Source organism: Zingiber officinale, chromosome 6B, assembly GCF_018446385.1.
Source record: "Zingiber officinale cultivar Zhangliang chromosome 6B, Zo_v1.1, whole genome shotgun sequence".
Taxonomy (NCBI): Eukaryota; Viridiplantae; Streptophyta; class Magnoliopsida; order Zingiberales; family Zingiberaceae; genus Zingiber; species Zingiber officinale.
In genome coordinates, this window is record NC_055996.1 from 77,420,246 (window position 1) to 77,445,388 (window position 25,143).

At 44.2% G+C, this 25,143-nt stretch overlaps 2 protein-coding genes and 1 long non-coding RNA gene across 3 annotated transcripts; 1 reads left to right on the forward strand and 2 right to left on the reverse strand.

Moving 5' to 3' along the window:
* The first annotated feature begins 3,475 nt into the window (after positions 1-3,475).
* On the forward strand, positions 3,476-4,965 carry LOC121991141 (max-binding protein MNT-like). The gene is made up of 3 exons (XM_042545161.1): positions 3,476-3,537; positions 3,685-4,321; positions 4,477-4,965. Exons 1-3 carry the CDS (start codon positions 3,476-3,478, stop codon positions 4,963-4,965), a joined length of 1,188 nt encoding a protein of 395 aa, XP_042401095.1.
* Positions 4,966-16,066: 11,101 nt separating this feature from the next.
* LOC121991142 lies at positions 16,067-17,298 on the reverse strand. The gene is made up of 2 exons (XM_042545162.1): positions 17,051-17,298; positions 16,067-16,886 (listed from the first exon to the last, which is right to left on the reverse strand). Exons 1-2 carry the CDS (start codon positions 17,296-17,298, stop codon positions 16,067-16,069), a joined length of 1,068 nt encoding a protein of 355 aa, XP_042401096.1.
* Positions 17,299-23,015: 5,717 nt separating this feature from the next.
* On the reverse strand, positions 23,016-24,467 carry LOC121990321. Its single transcript, XR_006114548.1, has 3 exons — positions 23,846-24,467; positions 23,680-23,739; positions 23,016-23,077 (listed from the first exon to the last, which is right to left on the reverse strand). It is a non-coding gene; the product is annotated as an uncharacterized LOC121990321 (long non-coding RNA).
* Positions 24,468-25,143: the final 676 nt, after the last annotated feature.

Consider the following 25,143-nt stretch of genomic DNA (forward strand, 5'->3'; position numbering starts at 1 on the left):
TGGGAGGTTCAAGGTTCAATCCTTGGCATCATCTCTTCTTATTCTATATTTCCTTTTTGTTTTTATTTTCCTTTTTCTCTTATTCTTTTCTTTTCTTTATGCTCTAAGGAAAATAATATTCATATACCTATCGTATAATTTCGTGGGTGTTACACAGCCACACGCCCTGGTCTGCTTCTCCCACCTTAAATCAGTACATGATCATATCAAAGCAGGAAAGCGAGGGTTAAAACCAGACCGGGCGAGCGAGGGTTAAGAGTTCATAAAACACTTAAAACTATTGCGTCTTTTCTTGAAACCTATCTCCTCGTACTTCGCACCGACACTTTTCCAGATATACCCTTGGGCGTTATTTTCAAAGAAGATCCATCGGTCCTCTTTGCTCCTGCCAATTATTGTGAACCGGTGGATGATACCTGACTAAATTGCCCCTCCGCCCATCGGCTATAAATAATCTCCCCTCGCTTTTGCTTCCAGACTTTTTACGTCTTCTTCTTCTTTCCGCCTGAATCCATTACTACTCCTGAATTTCTGTTTTTGCGTTGATAGCTTTCCGCTCGATCTCTTCTCCTTCTATTTTTTTTCACATGGCATCCTCCTCCTATCTGTCTTCTCTGGCGGCGATGTATTTTCCTGGCTCATCCACTTTCGATGAACTAGACCGGGACGATCTGCGATATACCTATGGAGTTGAGGATAACTCATATGCGGTCATCCCCACCGGAGTGCACCAATTTTATGCTCCCCCTGATGGATATTGCACCTTCTTTAAAGAACAATTTGTGGTCGGCCTTCGTCTCCCTCTTCAGCCCTTCTTTTCTGACGTGTGCCGCCACTTCAAAATTCCCCTAGGACAACTGACGCCGAATTCTATAAGGATCCTCTGTGGATTTGTGGTACTCTGCGACGTATGAGAGCTGTCCTGGTCTGTCCATTTGTTCCACTGCTTTTTCTGTTAGCTAGAGCCCTAGAGCTAATCATTTGATGATTGTATTATGGACTTGTTGTATCATATTCTATATAAATAAAGGCATTTGATTTTTGGTTATTATACTTACTTGTATTGGTGCCAAATAAACTAAGTATAATAACGTCCTTGAGTAGAAGGTTCTTACCTATATCAATCGGTTAGCTGAACCGATAGTGAGATGATATAGGAAACACTACTCTTAATCATTCCTAGTCGAGTATTAACATTCAGGGACAATGTTAATGCAATAAGACTAGCATGTAGGTCAACTCGATGACTTGATCTCACAAGTCATGGATATAGAGATATCAAGTTAACACATGGGTATGCATTAGAGAATGTATACTGAATGACCCGCCATGAGAAAGTATCATGGATCGTTATATGAGTGTCATATACTTTCTCATGTGGTTATTAGTATGATTACTAGTCCTTGGACCTGAAGTCACCATGGATCCCTACATAAGGAGTTATGTACTTTGGTTTCGTCAAACGTCACCCGTAACTGGGTGGACTATAAAGGCGATTACTGGGTATGTAACGAATTATGCAGAGGGATGTGAGTGATGTAGATGGGATCTATCCCTCCTATATGACGGGAGAGACATCGGTATTCTTGATAGAGTGAGACCACGAAGTGCATAGCCATGCCCAAATGAGTCAATATGAGATATTGAGCTCATTTATTTAGTGAGTCTACTTGGAGTTCAAGATTTAGATTGATCAGAGGATGATACGGTCTATGCCTCACATTGATCAATCTAGATATCTAGGATAGAAGGACACTTGTCATATATTGTGAGGAGTCACAATTAGTAGTCACAAGGTGATGTTGGATCTCAACATTCTTGTAACTTGGGTAGCAATGATATATTGCTAGATGCCGCTCATTGCTTATGTTTCTAAAGGAGTTTAGAAACATTGCCAACGTTACAAGAACCTATTGGGTCACACACAAAGAAAAAGTGGATGGAGATTAGGTTTATATGATAAACCAATTGGATTAGGTTCATATGATGCACCAAAGATTGGATTCGGATTAATTCAAATTAGACTTATTGAGTTAGACTCAATTAGATTCAATTGTTGAATGAGTCTAATTTAAATTTGATTCATTGAGTCAATTTATATTAATGAATTGAGATTCATTAAATTAAAATTTGACTTGAATCAAAGGTTAGATTTAACTTAACAAGGAAGAAAATTGGTCAATTTTGACTTGACCAAATGGAAGTTGAAACATCAAGTTTGACTTGATGTATTGCCACATCATGAAGGTTGACTCATCCTACATGGCATGACTAATCTTGCCACATCATCTCCACCTTATTATGGTGTGCCACCTCATGGAGGTTACACATCCCATTCACTTAATGTGGCCGGCCACATTAAATGAGGGGGTTACAAGATGTGGCCGGCCACACTAATGCTTGTGGAGAGGTTTTGTTTTGTGGCATTGATGTGTGTTTATTGTTGCATCTTCTTCCTTGGGTTCTTCCTCCTCCTTTGCTACTGTTGTCGTGGGTTTCAAGCAAGGAAGAAGAAAGGTGAGTGAATCTAATCCAAGAAGAAAGGTTAGTGAAAGTCACATAGAGTTTTTAGAGGAGTGTGTTCTCTTCTTTTCCTTTCTTCATCTTCCAATCCTATCCGAGAGCATCAAAAAATGCTAGCACACTTGTGGTGTTCTCTTCTCCATCCTTGAGTGTTAGAGAACACTTCTTGTTCGTGTGGATACTACTAGAGGTGTGTACGTTTGAATACACTCGAGATCCGGCGCACCTTGGACGAGCGGGATTCGCAAAAAGGCACGCAACAAGGGTAACCTTCTAAACATGTAGATCTAAGTGTAGATCTAGTTAGTAAACTCGTACATGTAAAATTTTATTCTATACTCTTTGCACGGATCCGTTGGCTAGGGAGTTTCGGGGTTTCCGCGACGCGAAAAAGCGGTTTTCGCGGCCTGAAAACCCCAACATTTTCACCCTTCGGCAAAAGGAAGAAGGCTCCTTCCGCTTCCAACCGCGTCTTCGGACTACTTTTTTCTCACCTCTACCACCTTCTGAACCGAATTGGAGGAGCAATTTCTTCTTCATTCGATTTCCCCATGAGGTAGAGTGGCCCCTGCGATGGAAATCGTCACTTCCCCCATCCCCAGCACTAGGGGAATTTCATCATGATACCTCCTACATAGAGGCTTCGTCTCACTTAGTCGGATGGCAACTGAACTTGACGCATTTATTATCTGAGGAATTGCTATCCTATTTCCGCCTGAGCTATCTTACTCCTGAGACGCCTCGTTCCTTGGGTAAGCTTCTTTTTTAGTTCTCTCATGACTTCATGCATTTTGTTTTTCCCATTGCAGCTGACCTCCTACTATATCTTATGCAGCTGTGGTGTTAACCCGTGCCTCAGAAGTTCAGCCTTTCCCTATAAGTGATATGGAGATAATGAGGCGTGGTCGAGTTATCTTAGAAAGGAGATCGCTCCCCTACTCGACTTCGACCCATGTCGGTGTGGCTTCCCCTACAAATCCCCGACCCCGTCTTCCTCGCAGAGGCTCGTCTACTGTCCGACCCACCTTCTCTGCTCGTCCCACTCGTCCCAGGACTTCACCTGCCCCGCCCCCCCCCTGTTCGTCCCCGGGCCCCGCCTACAGGCCGGCCTTTCACACCGATGCCTCTTTAATCAATTAATCCTTCCTGACCAATCTCCAGTCGTGGTCACGACCGTGGTCGGAGATCAGCCAACGCCACCTATGCCAGCCCTGCCTTCAGAGAAGCTTCTCGGGCAGCTCGTCGGGCCCGTTCTGTAAATGATCGCTCGGGTCATGATGCTCCTTCTTCTCAGCGCAGAGTTCGGCTGCCTTCCGAAGATTCTGACTCAGATGACCAGCCTTTGGCTCAGAGACTTCGCCGTAGGGCCCCCAACCCGAGCCAAGACTCAGGCCCTTCCGCTATTCCTCCTTCTCCGCCTCCTGTTGCAACCCCCACTTTTCCTTCGCCTCCTATTGTAACCCCGACTTCTATCCCGAGCCAGGCAGATGCTCCTCCCGCTCCACTCGAGGTTCTGGTCGAGCCTCTGCTAGCTCAACCTTCCACCTCGCCACAACATCAGAGCACCGAAGCTGGCCCATCACATCGCCCTTCACCAGTTACCTCACCGCCAGAGCCTTCTCACGCGCCCCCTTCAGCTCCTTCTGAGTTGGCTGCTGGGCCTTCTGGCTCAACTACTAGGCCTTCACAGCCTCCACCACCTGTTCATCACTATTATCGTACCACTGTTCCCTCTGAGGTTGAATTGAGGTCCCAGCAAGATGTTCCCACCAGCTCTCTCACAATGAAAGGTCGTTTGGTGACTTTATGGGAAGAAAGCATGCAGTAGATGGAACTCTTGTCACCCCTGCCCAGATGGACAGATTCTTAGAGTTGTATATCAAGGTAAGCTTCCATAAGTACCACAGCTATTAATCCTCCCCATTCTTATCAGACATTTCCTTTATGTCCCAGGCCTGTGCAGAGTCCCTGATAATAAACCAGTCCTTCCATGTTGTTCATCATCAAAATAAGGTGCTACGAGATATAGTAACAGAATTGGAACTTCAATTGAAGGACCTTGCGCAGGCTAGTCATGCCCTGAGAGCTGAAATAAAGGATCTGACCAAAAGGAAGACGCATCTGGAAGTATCCTTGGCGCGGGCTAACCACAAGCTTAAGGGCCTCCAAGAAGAAAAAAGCCAGGTCGATGTCGTGCACCAGCAACGCATAGATCAACAAGCTTTGGTGCATCAACGAGCCATTGACCAGCTGACCCAGAAGCTACATGCAGCCGAAACCTTAGCACAGCAGCAAGACAAGAAACTAAAATCCCAAGCGACCCAATTAACGTCTCAAGCAGCAGAACTTCTGACAGTCCGGACTGAACTGGCTCAAGCCCGGGCCACTGCTGAAGGAGTATCTACAGCCCTGACTGTTTATAAGGAAGGGGAGAATGATTGATGCAAACAGAGTCGAGACCTGTACCTGCATTTTCCAGAGTTTTGTACCCAAGCAGGACAGCGTTTCTCTACATCTGTTATCTACAGGGCGGCTGGGGCTCTGCGACAACTTTACGAACAAGGCTACTTAAAATCAGCTTCTCTTGCTGAATTTTTAGATCATGACCGGATCCTTAAAGAGATTCCGGATGATATCTTTGCTCCCTTCAAATGATCATCACTGACTGCTTATGTATAATGACTTAACAACTTCTTGTGGATTACTTCATTATTTTTCCGCTTGCACTTTAAGGCTTACTTTGCTAAAATATCTTAGTTTGTTGAAAGAAATATTAGGATATACAATTTCCTCTATGACATATCCTCTTACCGCACTATCTGGTCTACTTTTTGCCCCGGCCTACTATCCTGGTCTGTCAAATATGTGACAGCCCGGCTAATTCTTCTTTATACGCTTCTTTAGACTCTGTAAGGTCGCAGGTAATTAGCGCTCCATGGTCGATCTAACTTCTTGCCTTGGTTATCTTGTAAATAATAAGCTCCGGACGATAATTTTTTGAGGACTTTGTAAGGCCCATCCCACTGGGGTGCTAACTTGGCCACGTCCCCCACGGGTTTAACTCGCTTCCAGACTCGATCTCCTTCCCCAGAGAAATGAGGGACCACCTTCTTATCATAATTTTGCCGCATCCTTTATCGATATGCAAATAGCCAAGCTGCTGCTTGTTCACGAGTTTCGGTGATGAGGTTCAGCTCTGTTAACCGTCGCTCACCATTCTCTTCATTATACAGAACTCTTCTAGTTGAAGGCACCCCGATCTCCACAGGTACCACTGCTTCACTGTCGTAGACCAGGTGGAATGGAGTGAGGCCTGTGCTTTCTCGTGGCATTGTGCGGTAGGTCCACAGGACACTTTGTAGCTCGTCTACCCAATCTCCTCCAGCATGATCCAGCTTTACTTTAAGTCCTCTTACAATTTCTCGATTGATCACCTCGGTCTGCCCATTACTTTGAGGATAAGCTACGGAAGTGAAGGCCTGTATGATGCCAAACCCCAGACACCAGGTCTGGATCCTCCGACCCTGAAACTATCTTTCGTTATCTAATACCAACTTGTGGGGTATACCAAATCTGCATAGAATGTTTCTCCATAAAAATTGAATAACTGCTCTTTCGGTAATCTTGGCTAGAGTTTCCGCTTCCGCCCACTTCGAGAAGTAGTCTACAGCTACCAGCAGGAATCTCCTTTGGCCAGATGCCATAGGGAAAGGGTCCTACAATATTCATACTCCACTGATCAAAGGGGCATGACACCATAGACGTCTTTAACGCCGAGGTAGGTGTATGTGTCAGATTTTGATGTTTTTGACAAGACAGACAAGTGTTCACCAACTAGTGAGCATCTTTTTGAAGAGTAGGCCAGAAATACCCGGCCAGTAGCACTTTACGAGCAAGGGTTCGACCTCCTGCATGACTGCCACAGCATCCTAAGTTCATCTCTCGCAAGACTTGATCAGCTTCTTCTATACTTATACATTTGAGTAAAGGTCGAGAGAACTCCCGCTTGTACAGTTGATCACCTATCATGGTGTATGCATGGACCTTTTTCTTGATTAGCCGCGCTTGTTCCAGATCCGTGGGCAAGATGCCCTGCTGAAGATAACTAATCATGGGTGACCACTAGTCCATAATCCCGTCCATGTTGTTTTGCAGATCTATCTGGGCTATTAAAAAGGTCTGGGCTATTGACCTATCCAGCACCCATGTGGTCAGGGAGCTGGCCATGTTGGCTAACTCATCAGCCTTACTATTTTCAGATCTAGGGATTTTGCTTATAATGACCTCCTTGAATTCTTGCTTCATTTTCTCATAGGCCTCCTGATATATTTGTAACATGTCGCTATTGATCCCAAAGTTGTTGGCTACTTGTTGGGTTACTAGTTGGAAGTCCGAATAAATGGTAACCTGGGCAGCTCCTACATGCCGAGCTGCTTGCAGGCCTGCTAATAAAGCTTCATATTCTGCTTCATTATTAGTGGCTCTGAAGTTTAGCCGCACGGCCAGCTGCAAAACATCTTCCCGCGGAGATATCAGAAGAACTCCCACACCGCTCCCCTGACGTGTAGCTGATCCATCTACATATACTTTCCAAGTCTCCTCTGAGTCAGGCTGATGAATCTCAATCAGGAAATTAGCCAAGGCCTGTGCCTTAATAACGGTTCGGGGTTGATACACGATATTATAGTCTCCCAGTTCTGTCGCCCATTTGATGAGTCGGCCTGCAACTTCAACCTTGGTTAGAACTTTGCCCATCGTACTGTTGGTCAGGACTATAATAGGATGCGTCAGAAAGTAAGGCTGCAGACGCCAAGTCATAAGTACCAATCCATAAACTAATTTTTCTAGAGCTGTGTATCGAGACTCAGCCCCTTTTAGTAAATGACTGAAAAAATACACCGACCTCTGTATATTATCTTGTTCTTTCACCAGTACTGCCCCCACGGCCTCGGGGGTAGATGATAAGTAAATCTAGAGCGATTCCCCTGCAACGGGTTTAAACAGGGAAGGCAGTGTCTCCAGATATGTTTTTAATTCTTCAAAGGCCCGTGTGCATTCCTCATCCCACTGGAACTTAGAAGCTTTTCGGAGGACTTTGAAGAAGGGCGCCGCTTTGTCCGCCGCTCTGGAAATAAATCGAGACAAGGCTGTTATCCTGCCGACCAGCTTCTGAGCCTCCTTCAAGTTCTGGGGAGCCTTCATATCTCGGAGTACTCAGACTTTCTCTGGATTGGCTTCAATTCCTCGCTTAGTGACAAGATAGCCCAAGAACTTCCTTCCCTTAGCTCCAAAGAGGCACTTTAAAGGATTTAATTCCAACACATACTATCGTAAGGTGCCGCAGGTCTCCTCCACATCAGATATTAGATTCGTGGCCTGGGGGAATTTGATGAGTATGTCATCTACATATACCTCCACGTTGCGCCCGGCCTGCTTCCGGAAGATCTTTTCCATCATTCACTGATATGTAGCTCCAGCGTTCCTGAGCCCAAAAGGCATGACCGTGTAACAAAAGGTACCATCTGCTGTGATGAAACTAACCTTTTCTTGATCTTCCGCAGCTAAGGGGATTTGATGATACCCCTGATAAGCATCCAACATACAGATTCTTTCACAACCTGCCGTTGAATCCACCAGTTGATCAATCCTGGGTAGGGGGTAGCAATCTTTAGGGCTGACTTTATTGAGATCTCTGAAGTCTATTCAGACCCTCCATTTGTTATTGGTGTTGGGATCGATGGATTGCGGCTAGAGAGGGGGGGTGTGAATAGCCGCCCCCAAATTCGCGTTTCTTTCTACAAATCAAGGTTAGCGCAGCGGAAATAAAAATAATAGAAACGAAAGCGGAGTAATCAAACCTCAACACGCAGCGATGTAACGAGGTTCGGAGATAAACTCCTACTCCTCGGCGTGTCCGTAAGGTGGACGAAGCCTACCAATCCGTCGGTGGATGAGACCCCGGAGAACCGGCTAATATAAACTCCTTATGGGTGGAGAAACCTCGCCACAAAAACTTACAACAGCAAGAAGGAGTACAAGTACAGCAAGAAGCAAAATACAATACAACTGTAAAACCTTCGCTTACTTGCCTTCTCTTCGACTGGATGAAGCAGCAGCTTCAAGCGACGCCTACAATAGCAGGAACCCAGCCGAAAGGAAGCTCACGCGAAGCTTAGACGAGAGCTCAGCAAAGCTCTAGAGAAATAGTAGCAGCAAGAAGGAACAGAGAGGAAGAAGAAGAGTAAGAGGGAGACTCCACTGTAGAAGCCCTCAGCCCTTTTATAGCCTGCATCCACCTGCGAGAAGAACAGAGGCCAAAGACAGCAGAAGAATCTAGCCGTTGTCTCTCAACGGCTAGGGCCAGACCGATCAGGCATCACCCTGATCGGTCTGGGGCTGATCTGATCGGTCGTGGGGACCGATCAGGCTCTATGCTGATCGGTCCCCAGACCGATCAGAATGCTCACAGAGTTGCCCACTGATCGCTTTCTGATCGGTCCCGGACCGATCAGGAAGCCACAGTATCAGTGGATCGGTCTCCAGACCGATCCAGGTCTTGGTTTTTGCCCAAACCAAGTCCAAACCAATATCCGGTCAACCTTGACCTCTTGGTACATCATGCTTAGCATCCGGTCACTCCCTTGACCTGCTAAGACTCCCCACCAAGTGTCCGGTCAATACCTTTGACCCACTTGGACTTTTCTCTTCGTGTCAAGTATCCGGTCACTCCCTTGACCTACTTTACCTTCTCAACACCAGATGTCTGATCACCCTTGATCCATCTGGATTTTCCCTTGCCCGGCTTCACTCACCAGGACTTTCACCTAGCTTCACTCACTAGGGTGTTCACCTGGCTTCACTCACCAGGATTTTCAATCTGCCCGGCTTCACTCACCAGGACTTTCCAACTGTCTGGCTTCACTCACCAGGACTTTCCCACTGCCTGGCTTCACTCACCAGAACTTTCCCACTGCCTGGCTTCACTCACCAGGACTTTCACCTAGCTTCACTCACTAGGGTTTTCACAACTGTCTGGCTTCACTCACCAGGACTTTCCCACTGCCTGGCTTCACTCACCAGGACTTATCCGTCTGCCTGGCTTCACTCACCAGGACTTTTCACATCCGGTCCAGAGAACGAGCTACCGAGCCCTCTCTGACCTAGTCCGGAGAACGAGCTACCGAGCCCTCTCCGACTTCCACTTGCCAAGTTCCCATACTTGGACTTCTCCGTGCCAAGTCTCCATACTTGGACTTTTCCCGTGCCAAGCTCCCTGCTTGGACTTTTCACCAGATGTCTGGTCAACTCACCTCGGGTCAACCAGGTCAACCTTGACCACGGGTTGCACCCACAATCTCCCAAGCTTGTATCCTTGTCAAACATCAAGGTACAACTTTTCTGTTCACGTCAAACATTGTCAAACATAACTCGTCAAACATCAAAACACAACTCGAGTCAAGTCAACTCGAGTCTGGTCAACCAGGTCAACCTTGACCTAAGGTTGCACCAACAATCTCCCCCTTTTTGATGTTTGACAAAACCCATAATCAAACCCATAATCAAGTTAGGTTAACCCGATAACCTAACTTAGGTTTTCTAATGTTCTTCCCTGAACATTCTCTAGACATTCTCCATTCTCCTTTCTACTCTCCCCCTTTTTGACACACATCAAAAAGAGTGAATCAAGGTCAAGAGTTTCTTCCTAATGAAAGTCCCATATCTTTCATTGAAACTCTTAATTTCCCCCTTGATACTAGGGTCCAACAATTAACTTAGTGATAATCCTATATCACTCATCCTCAAAAATTTCGACGAGTAAAAACTCCCCCTAAAGGTCAACTCCCCCTTGACCATTGCACCAACAATGTCTTGGAGAGTTCCAAACCTTTAGAAACCTAAAACACCACTTCCCGAGCTGAAATTTCAGACAACCAGTCGAATTTCAGCAAGTTGGCACGCCCTGATCGGTCACCGGACCGATCAGGCTTCCTCTGGATCGGTCCAGTGACCGATCAGGAAAGCCCTGGATCGGTCCAGTGACCGATCCAGACACTGATGGACAGATTTCTGAATTTTTTCTTCCCGAAATTCAGAAACCTCTAGAAAATCACAGAAAATTCGAAAAATTGTGAAATTTTGAGGATACATTCCTCATACCACATACTATCATGGAAAAATAGTTTTCTATGAAAATAACTTCCATTTTCAAAACTTGATACAAAGTTTGAAAAACTTTGAAATAGTTCAAGTTTAACTCAACTTTGTATCAACTTGCTCAATGATGAATGTTACACTAGAAAAGCTTCATCAAGGTTTTTCAAATCAATTTTAAAATGATTTAAAACCCTTTAATTTAGGACCATAATCTCAGGACTATATGTACATGACTTGTACACAAGTTTTCCCTATGATCCTTCAATTTCGAATTAGGCTCATCTAGGTACAAGAACTATGCACCTTGATCCTAACTCATTATCCTAATATCTCACACACATCTAAGGTGTATCAAACACATCCAAGTCAATTTTGATGTGAGATATGGATTTAGGTCATCTTAACTAGGTTCTCATGCATTTTCTAAACAACAATTTGATCTCCATATCAAATTGTGTTTTAGTCCTTAAATCAATTTCATTGATTATAAATGCAAGAGAAGAGATGATGACATGACATATAATGATATCATAAATGAAACATGTGCCAATGTCATGATGTCATGGCATAAAGTGTGAAACTTAAATAAAGCATGACATTTAAACTAACCTAAGCATTATCATGACATTTTAAATGATCATAAAATAAATATGATGTCATGACATGACATATGGCAAACAATATATGGCAAATAACATGTAAAGGTATAGAAAATACCTAATTCTAGCCTTAGTTGCCATTTTTGATAATTTCGATCATTTTGCCATAAATTCTATATTCCTAAGTGTAATAGACCTAACATCTTATACCAAAGATTTTTAGATCACTATGTGCCAATTAGATTGACTCTAGACAACTCCTCAAATTTGATTGACACATTCTAATCACCTTAGGAATAATTCTTAATTTCATTTTCAAGGCTTGATTATACCTTAAAAAATCCTAAAGTGCCACCTTTTGCCATGATTAGGTTAACTACCTATTCAAGTAAGGTTGGCACACCCTATCTAATCTAGCGTGATGAAATCACGCTCCTAGGAACCCAATACCTATTGGAGCTCATTGGGTTCACTAAATATTCACTAGGGATGACTTCCCTAGCAACCCTCCTAATGACCCTCCTAGGCTTTGAAGCCTTGGTCATTTGGGACTCATCAAGATCAACTTTAGGGGTGACTCCCCTTGTGACTTTGGTGTTGTTCTTCCTAGCCCTAGGTTTTGTTCCATAATCGAATGGAACATTATGATAATTGGGCTTGACTACTTGGGACTTAGGTTTGTGATCCAAACCTTTCTTGTCCTTAGACTTGGGTTTTTGACCCCTAGACCCTAGAGTCAAATCCTTAAGAGCCTTTTCTAGAGAGTTAAGTCTTGACCTCAAGACTAGATTTTCTTTCTCTAATACCTCAAGCTTTAATTTATCATTTTTCTTTGAGGTATTCCTAGGCATGTGTCTAGTTGATTTGGGATTTCTACCTAGGTTCTCCCTAACCTTAGATGAGTTAATCCTAGGATTGACATTTCTAGTGTTGTCCTTACCTAGGCTAACATGTTTAGCACCTAAGCACATATATTGGTTCCTAAAGTTAACATGCTTATCATTATTAACAATTGCAACAAAACTACTAGCATGTGTCTTATTGCAAGAGTGAGACTTAAATGTTACCTTAGGGTTTGCCTTCGCTCCCCCTATTGACGTGCTCGGTCTCTTGTCCTTGTGAGGTTGCCTCCCCCTCGGACATTGACTCCTATAGTGTCCCCTTCGCTTGCATTGGAAGCACACCACGTGCTCCTTGCCCTTGCGTGTTGGGACTCCGGCTTCCTTGACCTTTGGCGCCGGTGGAGTCTTTCTAACCCTCTTTGGACATTTACTCTTGTAATGTCCAAATTCCCTACACTCAAAGCACATTATGTGTAATTTGCTAGAAACTAAATGACTTGAGTTACCTAGAGTTGAGGATGGATGAATGCTCTCTCCTTCATCCCTTCCGGAGGTACAAGCTTCTTCTTCTTGCTCCGAACTTGAAGAAGAACTCTCCTCCTCTTCTTCTTTAGATGTTGAGTGGCCCTCAACTTCTAAATCCATTCCTCCATGAAGTGAGCTACTTGGCTCACTTGACTCCTCTTCATGACTTGAAGTGGAGTTCTCCTCATGGAACTTTGCCAAGTTGTTCTACAACTCCTTGGCATCGTTATATCCACCTATCCTACACAAAACATCATTAGGTAAAGAAAATTCAAAAATTTTCAATACCTCATCGTTGACTAGGGATTGGTGGACTTGTTCCTTGGTCCACTCCTTCTTCTCTAGGGTTTCTCCTTTCTTGTCCATCGGAGGCTTTAAACCTAATTGAACACAACTCCAATTTTCAAGGTTAGTCATAAGAAAGTACTTCATTCTTACCTTCCAAAACGCGAAGTCGTCGCGATCGTAGAAAGGTGGAATTGTGACGTCTTCTCCAAATAGCTCCATTCTCTAGCTCGTGCTCCCCCGGGTGTTGATCCAACGAAGAGCGACCTCGCTCTGATACCACATGTTAGGATCGATGGATTGCGGCTAGAGAGGGGGGTGTAAATAGCCGCCCCCAAATTCGCGTTTCTTTCTACAAATCAAGGTTAGCGCAACGGAAATAAAAACAATAGAAACGAAAGCGGAGAAATCAAACCTCAACACGCAGCGATGTAACGAGGTTCGGAGATAAACTCCTACTCCTCGACGTGTCCGTAAGGTGGACGAAGCCTACCAATCCGTCGGTGGATGAGACCCCGGAGAACCGGCTAATATAAACTCCTTATGGGTGGAGAAACCTCGCCACAAAAACTTACAACAGCAAGAAGGAGTACAAGTACAGCAAGAAGCAAAATACAATACAACTGTAAAACCTTCGCTTACTTGCCTTCTCTTCGACTAGATGAAGCAGCAGCTTCACACAGCAGGAACCCAGTAGAAAGGAAGCTCACGCGAAGCTTAGACGAGAGCTCAAGAAAGCTCTAGAGAAATAGTAGCGGCAAGAAGGAAGAGAGGAAGAAGAAGAGTAAGAGGGAGACTCCATAGAAGCCCTCGCCCTTTTATAGCCTCACCTGCGAGAAGAACAGAGGCCAAAGGCAGAAGAATCTAGCCGTTGTCTCTCAACGGCTAGGGCGACCGATCAGGCATCACCCGACGGCTGGTCTGATCGATCGTGGGGACCGATCAGGCATACCTGATCGGTCCCGGACCGATCAGAATGCTTTCAGAGAGTTGCCCAACTCTGTGCGATACCTGATCGGTCCGGGGACCGATCAAGCTCTGGATCGGTCCCCATCGATCAAGCTCCTGAGGCACATCGATCGCTTTCGATCGGTCTCGGGCCGATCGGTCTTGGTTTTGCCCAAACCAAGTCCAAACCAATATCCGGTCAACCTTGACCTCTTGGTACATCATGCTTAGCATCCGGTCACCCCTTGACCTGCTAAGACTCCCCACCAAGTGTCCGGTCAATCCTTTGACCCACTTGGACTTTTCTCTTCGTGTCAAGTATCCGGTCCTCCCTTGACCTACTTTACCTTCTCAACACCGATGTCGATCACCCTTGATCCATCTGGATTTTCCTTGCCCGACTTCACTCACGGGACTTTCACCTAGCTTCACTCACTAGGGTTTTCACCGGCTTCACTCACCAGGGATTCCCGCTTCACTCACCGGGACTTTCCACCGCCTGCTTCACTCACTAGGACTTTCCCACCGCCTAGCTTCACTCACGGGACTTTCCCACCGCCTGCTTCACTCACCGTGACTTTCACCTAGCTTCACTCACTAGGATTTTCACAACTGCCTGGCTTCACTCACCAGGACTTTCCCACTGCCTGGCTTCACTCACCAGGACTTATCCGTCTGCCTGGCTTCACTCACCAGGACTTTTCACATCCGGTCCAGAGAACGAGCTACCGAGCCCTCTCTGACCTAGTCCGGAGAACGAACTACCGAGCCCTCTCCGACTTCCACTTGCCAAGTTCCCATACTTGGACTTCTCCGTGCCAAGTCTCCATACTTGGACTTTTCCCGTGCCAAGATCCCTGCTTGGACTTTTCACCAGATGTCTGGTCAACTCACCTCGGCTCAACCAGGTCAACCTTGACCACGGGTTGCACCCACAATCTCCCAAGCTTGTATCCTTGTCAAACATCAAGGTACAACTTTTCTGTTCACGTCAAACATTGTCAAACATAACTCGTCAAACATCAAAATACAACTCGAGTCAAGTCAACTCGAGTCTGGTCAACCAGGTCAACCTTGACCTAAGATTGCACCAACAATTGGGTTTTGCTACCAAGACGACATTGGAAAGCCAAGATGGGAACTGCACTTCGCGAACATGCCCTGTTTTCCTGAGCTGATCTACTTCAGCTCTGATAATTTTATTTTGGTCGGCCGAGAAATTCCTTTTCTTCTACTTCACAGGTCGGGCGTCTGGTAGAAGATGCAGCTTATGCTCAGCTACCTCCGGCCTGACCCCAGGTAATTCTTCAGTGGACCAGGCGAAGACATCCCTATTACGAGTCAGACACTGAACCAGTTCCTCTTTGAGCTCTGGAGGTAAGAAGCTTGCCACGCGAGTGAGGCTTTCTGGGCATTCAGGGTAGAGCTGGACTTCTTCCCAGGGGATAGGCTCTTCGGCCAAAGGCAAAGGTTCTTCTTGAATAACATGCATAGCCCCATCTTGAGTTCTCTGGGCTTTGCAAGCTTCTACCTTGACCATGTCAATGTAGCACCTCCGAGAGACTCATTGTTCACCCCTAACTTCTTCTACTTGATCACCGACCGGGAACTTGATCTTCTGATGAAATGTAGAAACGGCCGCCAGGAATTCATGCAAGGCCGGTCGGCCCAAAATGACATTGTAAGAGGAGGGCGAGTCCACTACAAGGAAAGTGCTCCTCCTGGTTTTGACCAATGGTTCGTTTCCCAAAGATATAGCTAATTTGATCTGACCCATGGGCCTTACTTCATTGCCAGTGAAACCATATAGGGAGGTAGCCACTGGCTGGAGCTCGCTGGCGTCGATCTGCATTTCTTTGAAAGTTGACCCGAATAAAACATTTACCGAGCTGCCTGTATCCACAAAGACTCTAGCCACACAACTGTTGGCTATGATGACTTTGATGATGAGAGCATCATCATGGGGTAGCTCCAATCCTTCCAAGTCCTGCGGTCCAAAACTGATGACTGGGTCGACAGCTTGCTCCCTGCTACACCCCACAACATGAATCTCTAACCGGCGCTCATGGGATTTACGCGCCTGGCCCGAATCCCCATCAGTGGGACCTCCGGAGATCATGCCTATATCTCTTATTACTGCGTTGCCCCGATTTTCTACCTCGCGGGCTCCTTCTGGTTCTCCGATGCGCCCTAGTGGTTGTATGCTCGGTCCCTCTTGCTCAGTCCAGGGTCGGCTAGTGGTAAACCCATCTCATCAGCTCGCCGGGCATCCCGGACAAATTGGTAGCAGTCATTGGTGGCATGCGTGTGGGATCGGTGGTATGTGCAATAGCATAGTCCCCAGGGACCAGGTCGGGGGACCTGAACTGCAGCTACCCATGGCACCGGTCGGGTATCCTGACCAGGGTGGAAAGTGGGTCGGGCATCCCGAGCACGTGGGAGAGGCTGAGCAGGCGATGGAGGTACTCTTCTCTCTGCCCGGTTTATAGCGAGAGGTGGCTTGTTTGCCTTCTTTCGCGCCGCCTGCGCTTCCTCCACATTGATATAGCTGGCCGCCTTTTCCAGCATCTCATCGAAATTCTTTACGGGATTCCTAATGAGATCCCTGAAGAACTCTCCTTCAGTTAACCCGTGAGAGAAGGCGCTCATGAGTATTTCGGATGTGGCTGAAGGAACATCCTGAGCCACCTGATTGAAGCGCTTAATATAGCTTCTCAATGGCTCCGCAGATCCCTGCTTGAGGTCAAACAAGCAGTGATCTGTCTTTTGATATTTCCTGCTGCTGGCGAAGTGGCGCAAGAAGACACTCTTGAAGTCAGCAAAACAGGTGATGGACCCATGTGGCAGTCCATCAAACCATTTTTGGGTAGAACCTGATAAAGTATTAAGGAACACGCGACATTTAACAGCGTCGCTATATTGATGTAACAGGGTTGCATTCCTAAATTTACGAAGATGATCTTCAGGATCTTTACTGTCGTCGTATTCCCCTATAGTAGGGGGCGGTACCCTTTAGGCAATCTTTCTTCCAAGATTTTAGAAGAAAAAGGGATTTTCTCTTCCTGCTCCGATCGACGTTCCTCGCGGGGAATGATAGATTTCCCTTTCTTGGAATCTTTAGGTAAAGAACTCTCAGCCATCGAGACCTGTGGCTGCTATTTGTGGCTATAACACCCAGGGTCTGGCTGATGGTACCCCTGGCCCGGCTCTCTGTAGAAGGCCGGGGGAAATTCCAGAGGTTGTTTTCGCTTAGAGCCCCGGTCTGAGGCGTTAGCAAGCTCTTTAGAAACATCCGGTAGCTTTTTTGGTCGGGAAGCAGTTGTTTGTTGTTGCTTTTCTGAGGCGGCCCTCTTCTTTGCCTCCTTGAAGAGCTCGTATTCTCCGGCAGTTATGGTCACGTTGATTCGTCCCGAGTCCTCCATCGTCACGTTCCGGAGCAGGCTGTAGTGTTCCCACAGAAGGCGCCAAATTTGATCCCGTCCGAAAGCTGAGTCGGATGAAGGCGAGCCTCGATGTACTGGAAGTTGACGCAAAGTCGCCGCGGCGTCTAATCTACCTGGCACCCCTTCGGTAAGGTTCGCACGGGCGGATGACGAAGGAAGATGACCAGGGTGATGACAATACGACTCTGCGCACACTCAGACGAGCACCCGAGTCGTTAGAGACCAGAAACCAGAGAAAAAGTCCCCGGGTCAGGCCCTCCGACGCTCAAGTCAGGTACTTTTTCCCCAGACAGCACAGAGAAAGGACGAGAAGTAAAGACTAGTGAGAAATGACGAGTGAGCGTATACCTACGTAAGGGACAAAACATCCCTTTTTATACTACAACGGATGTTTCTAGGGTCTGGCGGGTGTCAGGGAATGTCGGTTGTCAGGCTTTGTCTGGCGGAGAATGACACGCGGCACTTCCTAATAGGTCGGCGGCCAAACCGAAGGAGTAGTGAGCCCTGACTGTTAGCATATTCTCTGACACACTGATTGTTCTCTGACATTCTCTGACAGGCAGTTACGATTCCCCGGTTTGTTTGTCCTGTAGTGCCTGGACGCTGGGTCTACATTCCGAGATCTGTACTCCGACCTGCTTCTATATGCTGTTATCCGTGGTTCGTATATCCCAACCTGTGCGCCAGGCTTGTATCCCGACCTGCTTTTGTCAGCTGTTATCCATGGCCTGTACGTTCCTACCTGTACGTTAGCGCTGTATCCTGACCTGCATCTGTCGTTATCCCTGATTTATACTTCCTGACCTGTACGCCAGGTCTGTTTCCCGACCTGTGTCGGTCAACTGTTATCCATGGCTTGTACGTCTCGACCTGTACGTCAGAGTCGTATCCCGACCCGCATCTGTCAATTGTTATCCATAGCTTGTACGTCCCGACCTGTGTATGCCCGGCCTGTATCCTGACCTATATCTGTTGTTATCCCTGATTTATACTTCCCGACCTGTACGCCAGGTCTGTTTCCCGACCTTCTGTGTTTCGCCCGAGGCCTTTCCTTCTGCGCCTTTATCTGGCCTGTGGGTCCACTCCTCAGCTATACCTGGCTTGTGGGTCCATCTCTCAGCTGTACCTGGCCTATGGGTTCAGTTTTCAGCTGTACCTGGCCCATGGGCCCAATTCTTGATCGCTATCAAGGCTAGTTATTGTCCGATTCGCCTAGTCAGCTAAGACTTTGACCCTGGCCACGCAAACTTGACTTCGGACCTCCACGTAAGATTGACTTCTGACCTGACCAGCCACGGAGGTTGGACTTCTGACCTCCCTGACCTCTACGTAACCTTGACTTCTGACCCTCCTGACCTCCACGTAAGCTTGACTTCTGACCATCCTGACCTCCACGCAAGCTTGATTTCTGACCATCTTGTGGTCTTATATATATATATATATATATATATATATATATATATATATATATATATATATATATTAGGATAAAAAAATTTTATATTTAAGGTTTAAAGTTTTAACTTAACTATATAAAGAATTTATATTATGTATTTCTAATATTAACTTTAGATTTAATAATATGGCTAACTTTTTCCTTTTCTTAATTTCTACGTATTATTAAAGTGGTTCTCTATTTCTAACCTAATTTTTCTACTGTCCCTGTTGCCGCTGTTATTTCCTACTACCGCTGTCAATTTCAACTCCAACATCCTTTTCTGCAGATTTCGACATTGACTCCCTGTGCTGCCAATTTTGGCGCCAATGCTCTTTTTTACCAATTTTGGCGCTGATACTATGTGTTGTTGATTTTGGCGCCAATGTCCTGTGCTGCCGATTTCAATGCCAACCCTCTTTTCTGCCAATTTTGACATCAACACCCTGTGATACTAATTTTAACACGGACGTACTTTTCTATTGATTTTGGCACCGACGCCCTGTGCTGCCGATTTCTACGCTGACATCCTTTTCTGCCTCGAATTATTTGTGTGACCATGAGTCGTCCTAACACCAGTTTTTACGAATCATACAGATGTGTATCCTTACAGTTTAGTTATTCTGAACATTATTTATTCTGTCATTATGCTTAGTTCTACATATGCTTTATGGAAATTTAATCTGTATATATTGGAGCAATTTTAATAATTTCTTACTTTTTAGCCTTTTCTGCCATGTCATCGTTTGATATTTCAGGTATATCTTTATCCTTATGGATTTGAACTTTGGTGCCTCCCATCATATGTCATCTAATTTACCATCTTTTTTTCCCTAGTTCATCTATATCTATTGTGACTGTTGATAGTTCTCCTATGTCATTAATAGGTGTTGATTCAATTGTTACATCTTGTTTATCTCTTACTGACATTTATTATATTCTGAGTTTTACTTTAAATCTTATTTCAGTTAGTCAATTATGTGAGTCTTGATATCTAGTCTCTTTTTCTTCATCCAATTGTTATGTTCAGGGCTCATAATCTCAGAGGCTGATTGGGACAGGCTGTAGGCAAGGAGGACTTTATATTTTAGATCAACTCAAAGTATCAGAAGTTGTAGCTTCGAGTGTGGATTTATCATCTTTTTATTTGAGTCGTTCATTTTCTGATTTTTATTTGTGGTACTATCGTTTAGGTCATGTTTTAGTCTCTCGTTTATAGTTTTTAGCTTATACAAGAGTATTAAGACCTTTAAAAAGTTATGATATTTTTTATTGTAAACTAGTCAAAATTTTCACCTTACCATTTTATAAAATTCTTTCTTTTTTCTTCTGCTCCATTTGATCGTATCCATTCTGATGAGTAGAGACCCTCTCCTATTCTTAGAGGGGGGGGTCAAGAGATTATGTTTCGTTTATTAATGATTGCATTCGTTACTTTTGGATCTATCTTATGAAACATATGTCTGATTATCTTACAAATTTTGACAAGTTTAGAGCTCTTGTGAAAACTTAATATTCTAGTTTTATAAAGTGTTTTTGTTGTGATTGGGGGGGGGGTGAATACACTTCAAATCATTTTTTACATTTACTTATTTCTAATGGTACTATTTATCAAATCTCATGTACAGATACTCCTGAACAGAATAGTGTGGCTGAACGAAAATATAGACATCTTGTTGAAACAACCCATTCATTTTTATTGTCTACTGGTGTTCCTAGTACCTTTTAGGGGGGAGCAATCCTTACCGCTGCTCATTTGATTAATAGAATTCTAACCTCACACAATTCAAGCTTACCACCTTTTAAAAAATTGTACAAGTATGCTCTTATCTATTCCTCGTTACGTGTTTTTTGTTGTAGTTGTTTCGTCCTTCGTCCACATGTTGAGCGTAATAAGTTAGCCTCTCGGTCTGCTTTTTGTATTTTTTTGGGTTATGGTGTTAGTAAAAAAGGATATCGTTGCTTTAATCCCATTAGTCAAAAATTGTATGTCTCTCGTCATGTTGTGTTTCTTGGACATATTCCATTCTTTTATATTCCGGTTAGTTCACATAATATGACAAAGTCAGATCTTCTTTGCATTGATCCTTTCAATATCGAAACTGAGGAAGCTTCATCCACAGCTCCTACTATTAGCTCAACTGAATCTGGTACTTTAGTTCCCGAGATATCCGCTTCACATGCTCCTCCTTTTGCCACTATCCAATCATCTCCTAAGGTTGTGGATGATCCTTGTCTCCACCGTCGTCAATCCACTCATGTTCGCAAGTCTACTAAACCGCCAGATTTTACTTACTCTTCTTATACTTATTCTTTTTCTTCATTTGTTGCATCTGTTCATTGTATTTCTCAACCTGTATCCTATAGAGAAGTTGTTCATAACCTACTTTGGCAAAGTACTATGGCTGAGGAACTAACTGCTTTGCATCATACTTATACATGAAATTTGGTACCGTTGCCACCAAGAAAATATACTATTGGTTCTCGTTGGGTACATAAGATCAAAACTAAATCTGATGGATCTATTGTACGATACAAAGCTCATCTTGTTGCTAAATGTTATTTTCAGGAGTATGACATGGATTATAAGGAAACATTTGCTCCTAGTGCAAAAATGACAATTGTTCGTACTCTGATTGATATTGCTTCTATTTGTCGATGGAGAATATCTCAGATAGATATCAAGAATGTTGTCACGCCCCCCAGAGGAGTCCCTACCGATAAAATTTCGACAACATCTCCCCTATACCGGTGACAATATGAAGCATAAGTACATATAACCACAGACATAGTCATCAGCAGTATACAACAGCCCACACGGCTGGATAAATAACACAACCACGCAAATTTAATATGCAGCCCACACGGCTGAAACATAACATAGCGGATACCACAACATAAGGAACATAAAACACTATAACAACTAACCGCGAGCGGACTCGACTTGACACAATATTAACAAACCAAATACAAGATATCACAAACAATACTCCAAATAATAGAATACATAAATACGAGAACAAGTACAAAACCAAAATACAAATGACATAAGGAATACCAAAATCATAAAAACGTCCTCGAATGTGACGTGGGACTGGCGGACAAGTTCTCCAGGCAACTCCATAAATCCTTTACCTGCTACCTGGCGAAATAACCAGTTTACGGGGTGGTGAGTATAAAGACTCAGCGGGTAATAGACAAATAGTACATGAACATAATACAGAACTAGAGATACAAAGGTATACAGTCTCGTAGGGAATATAGTAGATACTAAAGTGATATCATAGTAAATGTTCATACCTGAAACTATAACCTAGGCTAGTACTAGAAGGTCAGGAGTAGCAAAGATATGCTACAATACTGTTCATAACTACAAGGGTAGCATGTGGGGTATATACATAATACCAATAAGTGAGTCAGTGTCTAAACACATACAACAGATGCATATCTCAACATGTGTAAGCATAATAGCATAAGTAACAACAGCATAAACTAGCAATAACAGCATAAGTAAGCAAACAGCATAAGTAAGCAGCAGCAGCATAAGTATAATAACAATAGCGTATGCACGGATGGTCACCCCGCCCACCTCTCTGCACCACGACCCCTGTATGGTTGAGAGGCCGGATCAATGACAACTGTACGACACTCCAGCCATCACTACTCTTGAGTGATCGAGTGGACAATTTGCGTAGTAGCTATCTAGCTATGTAGTAATAGAGTCCCTGCTGCTCACAACTCCAGCCGCCACTACCCATGAGTGGCCGAGTGCAGCACGACAGGACAAACGATACGCTCCAGCCGCCACTACCCATGAGTGGCCGAGCGTGCGACCCTGACCAACGACCCTCTCAACCACAAGGGAGACATGGTCGTCGACATGCATGCTATGACATGATGCTTAACATGCAACAATCATTATATATATACATACTCAATAAGGTATGTAAATGTACAGCATACAAAGCAGGTAAACATGGTAACTAGTATCCATATATCCAATATCTAACATCTAGTATTAGGTATCTAGTATCTGGTATCCAATATCTAATATTCAGTATCTGGTACTGGTATCTGCTAAATATCATATAGATAGCAACGAAAGACTGTATCGACATAAAAATGAGTAGCTTAAAGATTGAGTGGAAGTATCAAACGCAGAAAAAATAAGAGTGGAGTCAAGATAAATACAGTATCTATCTGAATATAAAACTCATGCACTAGAGTCAAAATACTAAAGAGATAAAGCAAGAAGTACCCGCCTTTAACTGTAGATCATGTTGTACTTTCTTCACTTCAGAACACTAGTCTCGTATCAGTGTCCTGCAATAAACCATACGATTACAACCAAACCTCTTCATACATTAAATAGCTACCTAAATCTAAATCCAATCAAGAAACCCTAATTAAACCTATCCACATCCAAAGACCTTGATGTCGACTCATCCGAAGAAACTTGCTACTTGAAGCCCCTGGCCGAAACCACAACAAATCCTTAGTTATAATTTATTTAATACTACCAACAGAAGCCGTATAAATCCCACCATTACTACTAATTACAATATCAATCCAAAGATTCTGATTACAATCATGTACTCATCAAACTCAACTATTAAACACCCATTCATCAACCGATCCATTAAACAAGAGATCAAATCTCCCTTATGTGCTAGTCAGTATTCTAAAGGCTAGTAGTCGCCCGTGATTTACCTCCTCCGTGTTGACCTTGGGACGAGTTGGCGGGGGCGTTGAGGGCGAGCGTATTCGCCTTTATGCCACAAAGAGATCAAATCTCCCTAAATCATGTTGTTATTTAATCCATGGTTCAAAACAACTAATCATTATCCAATTATTATCCATAACATCCAGTTAACAACCACACCGTTCCAATTTGAATCTACATGTATGAATCCACCATAACTTACCTCAGTCCATATCTCCAACACCAATCCTCCACACCACCAGGGATCACCACAACCAAAGATCTGCAACCCAACACACACCCTAAATCAAAATTCAACACTTCTTTAACTAAGCACAAGATTAGTAACCAATCTACTTGTTGCTTAATCAGAACAAAACAGGTCTTACCTTCTTCGGGCACTCCCTTCCCTACAATGAATCCTTGGCAACCGCACTCAACGCCAACGACAGTGAGCAGGTGAGGTTAGCAATCTGCTCACAATGATATCCCCACAGCCATTGTGGATGAATGAGGCGGGGAGGAGCTACCGGCAGTGGAATGGATGATGACCTCATACTGGAACAAAAGCTTGATGATGGTGGCAACTAGGGCATGGAGATGGCTCGACGATGGCCAATCGGTGGGGTGCGGTGCGGCAATGGTCTTAGGATCAAGAGAGGGGCGGTGCTAGGGCACGACCCGGTAGTTGAAGGGAGGAAAGGATGGCTCTCGTGATGGCCGACGCTGTCGGTGGTGGGGCTCGTGGCAGCCATCATCAGCCGGAGACACGCGACGCGACATCGGCAGGAGACACGCGCCATTGAGCGAAGACTCGCCGCGGAGCATCGGGCGACGACGGTATCGGCAGATGCTAGGGCAAAATGAGGAAAAGGAAATGGGCAGAGGAGATGAGAAGGTCGGGATCGAGTAGAGAGAATCGCGAGAGGGAGAGGGACGGTGGTGGTGTCGGCGATGGGTTTGGCGGAAGAGGAAATCGGGAAGTAAACAAATAATATTAGGTTTTATATCTTGATCAAATCCTAAGTACACTCCTCTATCAACTCTTATCTTTGGATATTTCAAACAGATTTTCTTACAGTCTATAATTTATCCCCTTAAAATATGCCAAATGAGTTCCGAAAAATCTTCAAAAAATTTCTAAAAATACATGAAAAATCCAATAAGATCATTTGTCAAATAACTTTATTATTTAATTATTATTTGGACATCATATTTTACAAATATATTTTTAAATGACGATCTTCATGAAGAAATTTATATGACACCTCCTCCTAGTATTTCATACTAACCTGGTGAAGTTTACAGGTTTCGTAAAATGCTTTATGATCTCAAACAAGCACCTCATACTTAGTTTGAGAAGTTCTCTATAGTGATTACTTCATTGGTTTTTATTCTAGTAATCATGATTAACATTGTTTGTTGGATGTACAAATATAGGTCGTATTCTTTTACATTATATGTTGATGACATGATTATTACTGGTGATGATTCTGATGGAATTGTTTCCTTGAAGTTTAAGTTGGCTCGTTGTTTTTCTATGAAAGACTTGGGTATACTACACTACTTTTTGGGCATTGTAGTTGCTTATTCTCCTGAAGATTATCTTTTATCCTAGTCAAAGTATATATCTAATTTGTTTAGGCGTGTTCATTTTGCTAATGATAGAGTCGTTGATACTCCTATT

Excerpts from the sequence above, each read along its gene's own strand:
- LOC121991141 (XM_042545161.1), top strand. The coding sequence starts at position 3,476 with ATGTCGGTGTGGCTTCCCCTACAAATCCCCGACCCCGTCTTCCTCGCA. Across the intron at positions 3,538-3,684 it reads CTCGCAGAGGCTCGTCTACT|TCGTGGTCACGACCGTGGTC; the intron begins GTCCGACCCACC and ends ACCAATCTCCAG. Across the intron at positions 4,322-4,476 it reads TCACAATGAAAGGTCGTTTG|GCCTGTGCAGAGTCCCTGAT; the intron begins GTGACTTTATGG and ends TTTATGTCCCAG.
- LOC121991142 (XM_042545162.1), bottom strand. The coding sequence starts at position 17,298 with ATGGAGGACTCGGGACGAATCAACGTGACCATAACTGCCGGAGAATAC. Across the intron at positions 16,887-17,050 it reads TACCATCAGCCAGACCCTGG|GGTACCGCCCCCTACTATAG; the intron begins GTGTTATAGCCA and ends GATTGCCTAAAG.